This window comes from Vombatus ursinus, unplaced genomic scaffold, assembly GCF_900497805.2.
Source record: "Vombatus ursinus unplaced genomic scaffold, bare-nosed wombat genome assembly UNPS02014773.1, whole genome shotgun sequence".
Taxonomy (NCBI): domain Eukaryota; kingdom Metazoa; phylum Chordata; class Mammalia; order Diprotodontia; family Vombatidae; genus Vombatus; species Vombatus ursinus.
The window spans coordinates 15,521,927-15,531,474 of record NW_020954551.1 but is presented as its reverse complement, the minus strand read 5'-3'; the positions used below and the strand labels follow the sequence as shown (position 1 = coordinate 15,531,474).

The 9,548-nt window shown below is 40.5% G+C and overlaps 1 protein-coding gene across 1 annotated transcript in view; it reads left to right on the top strand.

Moving 5' to 3' along the window:
- Window positions 1-1,407: 1,407 nt before the first annotated feature.
- The window catches only part of TMF1 (TATA element modulatory factor 1), a 34,681-nt gene continuing 26,540 nt past the window's right edge, over window positions 1,408-9,548 (top strand). The window contains exons 1-4 of the mRNA XM_027863860.1: window positions 1,408-1,570; window positions 4,622-5,850; window positions 6,930-7,033; window positions 7,833-7,959. Coding sequence (XP_027719661.1) covers window positions 1,429-1,570; window positions 4,622-5,850; window positions 6,930-7,033; window positions 7,833-7,959 — 1,602 coding nt within the window. The 5' untranslated portion in view covers window positions 1,408-1,428. The remainder of the gene's footprint in view (window positions 1,571-4,621; window positions 5,851-6,929; window positions 7,034-7,832; window positions 7,960-9,548) is intronic.

Genomic DNA, 9,548 nt, shown 5'->3' with positions numbered 1-9,548 from the left:
GCATGGGAACTAACATACTGGTAATGATGAAGAATTGACAGGTTAATTCTAATCTGCTCATGTTCATTTAGTGGCTTCTTTACTGAAAAGCTTCCCCACAGAAGGGGCAGGTTTGTAGTGTAAGTAAGTGTTATCCCAATTTTATAGATGGAGCACAGCTTCTAGAATTTCTGACTTGCCCAGGGTCACTCAGCTTGTAGTTACGAGAGTTGACACTTAACCCTAGGTATTCTTTATAGTATTCCATGCTGATGCTATAAATAATTCAGACAGGGTTTGGGTTTTCTTTTGAGGCAATCGGGGTGAAGTGACTTGCCCAGGGAGGGTCACACAGTTAGCAAGTGTCTGAAGCCACATTTGCACTGAGGGCTCCCTGACTTCAAGGCCGGAGCTCTATCCATCCACCTGGTCACTCAGCTGCTCTCAAATAGTTCTTACAGTTCATACAATCCTCCATGTTTCTAAGCAACTGTTGATGAGACGGAGGTTTTCTGCACTGGAGCAAGCGTTCTCGCCCAAAGCGCTTCCCGGTTGCTGCATCTGGTGTCGGTGTTCCTGCTGGGGACGCTCACCCGGAGGCTTTCGAAGGGCTTTGCTGGAAGTTGGAAATGTAGCTTTAAAAAGGGTTGAGATGAAGCAGGACCGTACCCCGTGGATGCAAATGCAAGGGTGGATTAATACAGGGAGACAATTTTAAACACAAATCTTAGTATCTGCATGGATGTGCGAGCTAAGCTCTGGGGACCCTCGGGGCGGGGGGCCGAGGTGGGGTTCACTCGGGCCCCGGGGGAAGAGGGGGTCACACGGGGGCATTCTTGACACGTCTAACGCACAGGTCACGTAACCCGCCCACCAGGCACCCACTGCGCGCCCGGACCCCGCTGGGGATGCAGAGGCAGGTGGAAGCGCCCAATTTGAGGGGGGACGAGACGCGCGCCCAGATGTGTATCAGCAAGCTCGCCAGGAGACGAGGCCTGAGCCCTATGCGGCCTCTACCTAGCCACGCCAGACCCTAAGTCCGGCCCGAGACTCGGCTTCCTTCCTTGGCCTCCCGAAACTTCCCCGCCCCCAACACACACCCACACCCTGCGCAGGCATTTTCCCATCAGCCAGTGCAGTCAGGTCCGCGGTGTTCCGGGTTACCTCGGTAACCCGGGGCGATGCTTGTCTCCAGGAAGTGACACAAGACTTCCGCCTCCACGCCCCCGTGTGGATTGTTGTGTACGTGGAAGGCTTCCGCGCCTGCGCAGTGGCGGCGGCGGCAGCGGCTCCGGTTCCGGCTCCGGTTCCGGCTCCGGCTTGCCTCGCCTCGGGAGCTCAGGGCAGCGGTGAGGGGTTACGTCGCTGGGGCCATGGCCTCCCGCTGACCGCCGACCGCGGCCGCCGAGCCTCGCGGGGAGCCGGCGGGGCGGTCCGCAGGGCGCGGAGATGAGCTGGTTCAATGCCTCTCAGCTGTCGAGCTTCGCCAAGCAGGCCCTGTCCCAGGCCCAGAAGTCCATCGACCGGGTCCTGGACATCCAAGAGGAGGAGCCCGGCGCGTGGGCAGAGGCGCGGCCCTTCGGGGACCCGGGTAAGGGTGGACGGGCGCGCCTGTCACTCCGCCAGCCCCGTGGGGCCCCGCCTGGGCGCTGGGCCCGGCGCCGCGCCCCCAAACGGCCCGGCCCGGGGTGCTCGCGGCCTCCCCCAGCGTCTCGGGCAGAGGGTGAGGGACCGGAGCCCTCGTGACGTGGCGCGGGTTGGGCGGTTCTCCGGGGGACCCCGCAGCGGTGCTGTAACCCGGGGTCCGCAGGCTGTCCGATGAGCTCCCCCCAACTCCCCTCAAGCAAGACGTTCCCCGCAGTGCGCTTCCACAGCGGGGGGCTCATCCTGCGCCCCTAGTCTGCGCGGCCGAACTAGGGTCCGGGGCTCCCAGCGGGCGAGTAACGGTCTTTCCGGCATTGTTTACCTTCACGGAGGCGGGGCCGTGGTGGCGGGCGTTTGCTTGTGAGAGCCTGGGCCGGGGTCGTCCCCCCCTTGCTGCCTTGTCCCTTCCAGCTTCTTGGACTGGCTGTCGCTTCAGGCCGGACTGAACTTCCCCGAGGGCTAGGACCGTGAGTCCAATGCTGCTTAAACCCCACGTAGTGGTTTTGTTGGCCTCTTATAGTTTGTTTTCCATTTTATTAAAAGTCTCACAGCACTACTCTTTTTTTTTTTAAGGACAGCTACCATAAATCTATCGTTTAAAGCCATTGTCATCCAGTTTTATTTAGTTGATTCTTCCTGTTGGAGAAGTTTACAAAAAAAAAAGATACAAAATGGATTTAGGTTTGATTTTAAATTGTGAATTTAATAATAAATAAGCATTCATTTTGAAGTAGAGAAGTTGAGATGGAAAGTAGATAATCTTTTTTTTTTATCAATTTATTTTGTTTTATCAGCAATCACATCCGTAAGCTTTTGGGTTTTAAATTTTTCTCCCACTCCCTCCCCACTTCCCTCTCCAAGATAGACTGCCTATAGGGCAAGTTAGATTTCTATACCTAATTGATTATGAGAGGGAGGTTCAAACAATACTCATCTCCCTCCCTTCTTTCCCTCTGCTTTAATAGATTTTTGTGCATTTTCCTGTAATGTAATTTACCCTTGTCTGCCGCCTCCTTTCCTTTTCTCCCAGTACGTTTTCTTAGGTCAGATTAATTCACTTACTTGGATCCATTTAATCCACTTGATTAGATTTTTTCATCATTACATCAAAGTCAATTTATACCCACCCCCTTTAGGTATATCCCTTTAACATGGTGTAAGAACAATACAGTTCTCAAGGGTTACAAGTGTCATCTTCCCTTGTAGGGATATAAACAGTTTGCCCTTATTAATAACATGTTGTTTCTTTCTGTCCCATTTACCTTTTTATGTCTCTCTTGAGTCTTGTATTTGGAGATCAAATTTTCTGTTGACCTCTGGTCTTTTTATCAGGAAGGTTTGGAAGTCCCCTAATTCATTGAATATCCATCTCCTGCCTTGAAAGATCATGCTTGTTTTCTCTGGGTAGTGGATCCTTGGTTGTAATCCAAGCTCCTTTGCCTTACTGAATGTCATATTCCAGAAAGTAGATAATCTTTAAAGATTTATCTAGATATTCTTCAAGCAAAACCTTCCAGTCTTTGTTTTTGATAGGTTTTGACTGTTGATAGAATTCATTAAATACAGTTCAAGTTTTTCTGCATTCCTCTTGGATAGAATTACTTAACCTTAATGACTGTCTTTGATCATGTCCAGCTATACTTTCAATTTTGATTTCATCGATCCTACACCTGTTCTCACATCATGACCCTGAACGGTTATGAACAACATTTATTACCGTTTTAAGTTCTGCTTGCACTCTTTGCCTTCATCAATTTTAAACCCTTAATATTACATTTAATTTTAAGGGCTTTTTTTTAAAGCTTTTTTTGTTGTTGTTGGCAGGGCAATTGGGGTTAAGTGACTTGCCCTTGTCACATGGCTAGTAAGTGTCAAGTGTTTGATGCTGGATTTAACTCAGGTCCTCCTGATTCCAGGGTCAGTGCTCGATCCACTTTGCCACCTAGCTGTCCCCTAAGGGCTTTTTTTTTTTTTTAACTCGATTTAGTTGTATTTAGTTGTTTTCAAACTTGAGTGTTTTTCATTTTCTCAAATATAGAAAATAAAAGATATTTAAGTGGCATGGTGTCTCACATACCCACTGTCATGGGCCAACAGGTTGCACTTACCAATTTCCCATTGTTAGTTTGAAGTACACTAAAACTTCATTTACCATGGACTCTGGTAATATAGACATTGTGATAATTTGTATTCTCAGGAGTTAGCCATAGGTTCTCTAGGCCAATCTGTAGTTGAATAGAAACTCCTACGACATCTGTGACTTAGTCATCAAGACTTTGCTTAAAGTTCTCCATGGAAGGGAACCAAATTTCTAGAGGCAGATTAGGTTAACATTTTGGACGGATCAGGCTAGCATTTACTTTTGTATGGCTTAATAGCATAAAAGTTTGATATAACAGATTAATAGAAAAAATATATGAAGAAAGGTTTGAGATATTTAAGATAAATTATTTTCAAATGCTGTCGAACACTTTAGAAACAACCATTGATATATAGTACATATAACAATTTCATATTTTTCTTTATAGTGTATCTCTGCTAGGATCTTTTACTAGATAGTGCTTTATTGTGTAGCTTAAGGACTTAAAATAATAATTTTGCATTTCCTTAAAAATATTCTGTGATTCGGGCTTTTATTGACTCACACTGCTTTTCCATAACCATTGAAAGATTTTCATACACAAGAAGGAACGCCAGGAGCAAAAATACGGATTTTTTTTTCTAGGTCAGAAAGTTACAGAATAGATATTTCTATAGGAAATTATTGCTCCTATCCCCATTTTATTTGTTCTAAGGAAGTGTAGTTGTCACCAGAATCCTGCACACATTTGAGTTCTGTAATTTTTTTCTTCCAGTTTGAAATTGTGAAGTGTAATTTAAATTATTTTTGATATTTTGGAGATAGATCTGACTTAATTTAAGATGTTTTTGTTCTTCCTTTAAAATATTTAAATCTAATTTTCCTTTTTTTATATTTCTGATTTCATTTTCACAAAAGGAAAAAGTTCCCCTGTAAGTGGAGGATGGGATACTTCCACCTGGGGGTTAAATTCAAATACAGAACCTCAGAGTCAACCAGTAGCATCCCCTAAAGCAATTACGAAACCAGTTCAGAGGACTGTTGTTGATGAATCTGAAAGTTTTTTCAGTGCCTTTCTCTCTCCAACGGATGTCCAGCCAATACAGCGGAGTCCAGTGGTGTCTAAGCCTCCCACCAAGTCACAACGACCTGAAGAAAAAGTCACAAACAGCTTACAGAAACCTCTGCAGCCAGGACAGTTAGAAACACCTGATTTAACAGAGGCAGAAGTAACAGAGTCTCCTCTTCTGGCTGCACCAGAGGACTTGAAAAGCTGTCATGTTTCCTTGGAGAATCGGGAAGTAGATACTCTAGCACTTAAGGATGAAGTCAAGTCTGAAGAAATGAGACATGATGCTGTTGAGATTAAGGTGCCAGCTCTAAGTATGACCATAGCAGAAAGTACCACTGATGTGAAAACTCCTGTGGAAAAAGCACCCAACAGCCAGTCTCCTATGGTAGAAGCAAAGGATCTGGTTTTGGATGCTAAGGAACAGAAGCATGAAGATAGACAGAGCAATACTCCCTCCCCTCCTGTTAGTACTTTCTCCTCAGGTACTTCTACTACCAGCGATATTGAAGTTCTGGACCATGAAAGTGTCATCAGTGAGAGTTCAGCAAGTTCAAGACAAGAGGCCACAGACTCAAAGTCAACTCTTCACTTGATGCAGACATCCTTTCAGCTTTTATCTGCCTCTGCCTGTACTGAATATAATCGTCTAGATGATTTCCAAAAACTTACAGAAAGTTGCTGCTCCTCTGATGCTTTTGAAAGAATAGACTCATTTAGTGTTCAGTCTTTAGATAGCCGGAGTGTAAGTGAAATAAATTCAGATGATGAATTGTCAGGCAAGGGATATACTTTAGTGCCTATAACAGCCAATTCTTCAACTCCAAAGACTAAGATAACAGAGTCTGTTGAAGGAAAATCTGAAGAAGAAAATGAAACATTAGTTATACCAACTGAAGAAACTGAAATGGAAGAAAGTGGACGAAGTGCAACTCCTGTGAACTGTGAACAGCCTGACGTCTTGGTTTCTTCTCTACAAACCATTGAAGGACATATGGTCCCAGAAAAGGTGACTGGTGGCTGCCAGAATGTTGAAAATCAGCCAGAAGTACCTTCTGACAAGGAAGATTTTTGCAAGGTAACTAAAATACGGAAGTTATTTTATATAATATCTTATGATGGTTAAAGCATCTTATATATACATTTTTGGAGTTGCATAATTCTTGATGGTGTCTGAAATAGATTTTTTTTTTTTAGTTTACTATTCAGAACTTTGAAAGATATTAACTTTATGGTTGAAATTTCTTGGAGAAGAGTACCAAAGGAATAGATTAATATTTCAATATAATTAACAGTTGCCTGACCACACACGTTTATGCCAGATTTGCTCTTCCATCCAAATAGCTTACTGTGTTGGCATTGTTTGTGCACACTGAATAGCATCATGTTGGACTGTTTCCTTCTAAGTTAAAACCTCTAGTCTTTTTACCATGCAGAGAGACGATCATGACACCCATCAGTATGAATTCTCTCTATTTTTTATCTTTCTCGTATCTAAAAATTGTTGAATGTGTTGCTGTATCCATTGGTACATTAACAATGTCATTGACATATTATAGGTGAGAGTTGATAAGTCTGTGCACTTGTGTAGAGACTTTTCACAAGAAGAGACAATGAAAATGACTATGCTTTTTAAATAAGATATGCCTGACCTATAGTAAGAAGCTGATAAATAGCACTTTAAGATCATAAAGCACTTTCTTCCAAAAAGCTCTTTGATACAGGCACTGAAAGTAGTATTATTTCCATTTTATAAGTGAGGAAACTGAGGCAAAGAGGTTAAGTTGACTTGTACATGGTTGCTAAACCTATCTCAAACATGATTCAGGTAAGAGAAGTTTTGATTTGTACTTCTAAGCAGAAGAAAAGCTTGATGTTGTTGCCTCAGCAGAAACTAAGAATTAATATATTCCAGATGTTACTTTGAATAATTTCTAGTGACTGATTCATGCTGATATGTTCTAGAGATGATTCAGTTTCATGTTTTTATTTTTAATATAGATTATCCTTTTGGCAGGGAATTATATATTGGTTATTACATATTATATAAGGTAATTTACTATGTAGTGGTTAGAATACTTTTAACTGATAGATGGTATATAAAAGTAATCTTTTCTATATTAACATTTTTGACTCTTACATATTTAATTCATTTAGACGATTGACCTCCTGAATGAAAAATTGGAAAAAAGGGAAACCCAGTTACTAACCATTAGTAAAGAGAAAGCAGTTCTAGAAGAAGCTTATGATAATTTAAAAGAGTAAGTAATACTGCAAATGAAATACTATCATTAACTTATTTTCAATGTCTACATGTTAAAACAATTAGAGTTGCTATATTTGCATGAAATACTTTATATATTGCCCTTTTTTATATTTTTTCTTTATTTTGGCTTTTGCTTCAGACAGTGATTTGATGGTATAGATGATTCCAAAATCACTGATACGTCTATAGCCATTTGTTTTTTGTTCCGAATTAGTTAACGTATCTAAATTTTCCTGAACCGAAATGTCAGATAACATTGACAATTAACTCATTTTAATTTTTTTATCAAAATAATTTTTTTCTGCCCTGAAATGATTTATAAGATTATCTTAGAGGAAAGGTATCTGGCAAGAACACTTCCTTTCCTACTCTTAATTTTTATATTCTTCTTTTAGTTGTGTTATTGATGATCTGAGGTAATAATAATAAAAAAATTTTAATGTGTTTATATAAAACAAACAGTCTAAAGTATACCACCTGAGAAAAAGTTTTGATTTTTTTTTTAATTGGAGAAAACTGAAATCTGTCACATCAGAAATTAGTTTTTAATACTTTTCAGATGTTATAAGCTAAATGACAAATTTTTAGTCCTTGGTAAGTTTTCTGTCTAAATTATATTAAATTTATATCATGTAGATTTTTTCCTTAAACTTCTTATGCCTTAAATTTACTTTTTTTAAAAAATAAGTTATGTCATAGAAACAATATGACATTTCACTTTGAATGTTGAAGTAATTATGTCACCTTTCCAGATGTATGATGATTCTCATTCTTAAGTAATATTTTATATGTAGTGAAATGTTTAGAGTCAAAGAAGAAAGCAATAGCATTTCATCCTTGAAAGACGAGTTTACTCAAAGAATTGCAGAAGCAGAAAAGAAGGTTCAGTTAGCCTGCAAAGAAAGAGATGCTGCTAAAAAGGTAATCAATGTTTTGTTAAAATTGTTACAGTAAACTTTTTAGAGACAAAACTTTTGGGGAAAATAGGAATAGCCTTGGAGTCCAGAGAGATGGTAGATTAACAGATTAGTGTTCAGTGTATTAAACTCAAATCTTGGGTCATATGTGTATATGAAAAATTACAACAGTAGAACTATTACTCTTCAGAACACAGCTTGGTAAGTAAATCAGATCTTTCAGCCTATTTGTGTGTAGTAGGGACTTATTACTTGAGTACAATATCCGTAAGCATTATGATAACCAGCTTTAGCTTGTTTCAAGAAAGGCTCTATATAAGTGTAAGGTTTTATAATCAGCTTGGGCTCACTTAGCACCTTCCTGTAAAACAATTTATGTGTTTGCCCAAACCAAAGTAATTGTAAAAAAAAAATACATTTCTAATCGGAAGTTTGGTTTATGTATTTGTTTTTAAAAATAAAATCAGAGTATTAGAATTTTAGAGGTAGAAGGGAGCTTAAAGGTGGCATGGTCCAGTTTCTTAATTTTATATGTAAGATCAAGAGAGGTTAATTGACTTCATTCAGGTCACGCTGCTAATTAGTGGCAGAGTTGAGATGGGGATGACTGAGCTGATTTTAATCCAATGACAAACTCTCTTCAGTATTGCCTTGAAATCTGTATTTGGTGTGTATGTTTTATCAAGGAGATGCCGACACTGGTAATTCAATATGGGATAACATGCATTTGGATTTTTTTTTTCCATCTTTATAAAGAGATAGTAGGGACTGGACATCAGATTTTATTGGTACAGGGAACTCCAGGATGAGGCCACACGCCATTAATTCAGGTCAATGCCTCTGCAACTTTTGTTCTTCAAGAATTGCCTAGAGATTGACAGATGAAATGGCTTTCCAAGGGTTGCACAGCCAGGATGCTCAGAGGTGGGCCTAGAACTTAGATCTTTCTGGTTCAGAGGCCTGCTCTTTGGCCACTCTCTTGAAGACTATGCTGCCCCCTTTGTACAAGTGCAGAAAATATTCTTGTGAAGAAAGTCAAGGCAGTACAAACTGAAATGTTCATCTTCAGATACATACATTTACTTAAGAGAGAAACAGTTCATGTTCCAACAGTTCTTCCCTCTTTGGGTGAGATGACAGTCTGTTCAGGAGGCATGTTAATTAAGTGCCTGCCATCTCTTCAGGGCACTGTGAGAGGTTCTGGAAACAAAGACAAAAATGAAACAGGTCTGGATCTCAAGGATCTTTAATTCCGCAGAGAGATAGAATGAATGTGTGTACACATAAGAGTAATACAAAGCAAACTGAGCAGAGCGTGCACTAAATGAGTATATGGAGGGAGGGAGGAATGGTGGTACCTGAGCATCCTGGAAGGAAAGCATGGGTTCTGAGAGGCTGAAATGGGAGGGAAATGAGTGTATTCTCAAAGACTGTTAATGTCTGTTTTATAGTTTTTGCATTTTATATGGCTTTCAGGGCTGTTTTCTTATACTTAGTTTGAGAGTGTAGGCTGTTTTGAACAAATTTATAGTTTCTTAGGGAAATTTGAATGAATTTAATTGCCTTGGTATTGCATTTGAAAAAAATGTATTT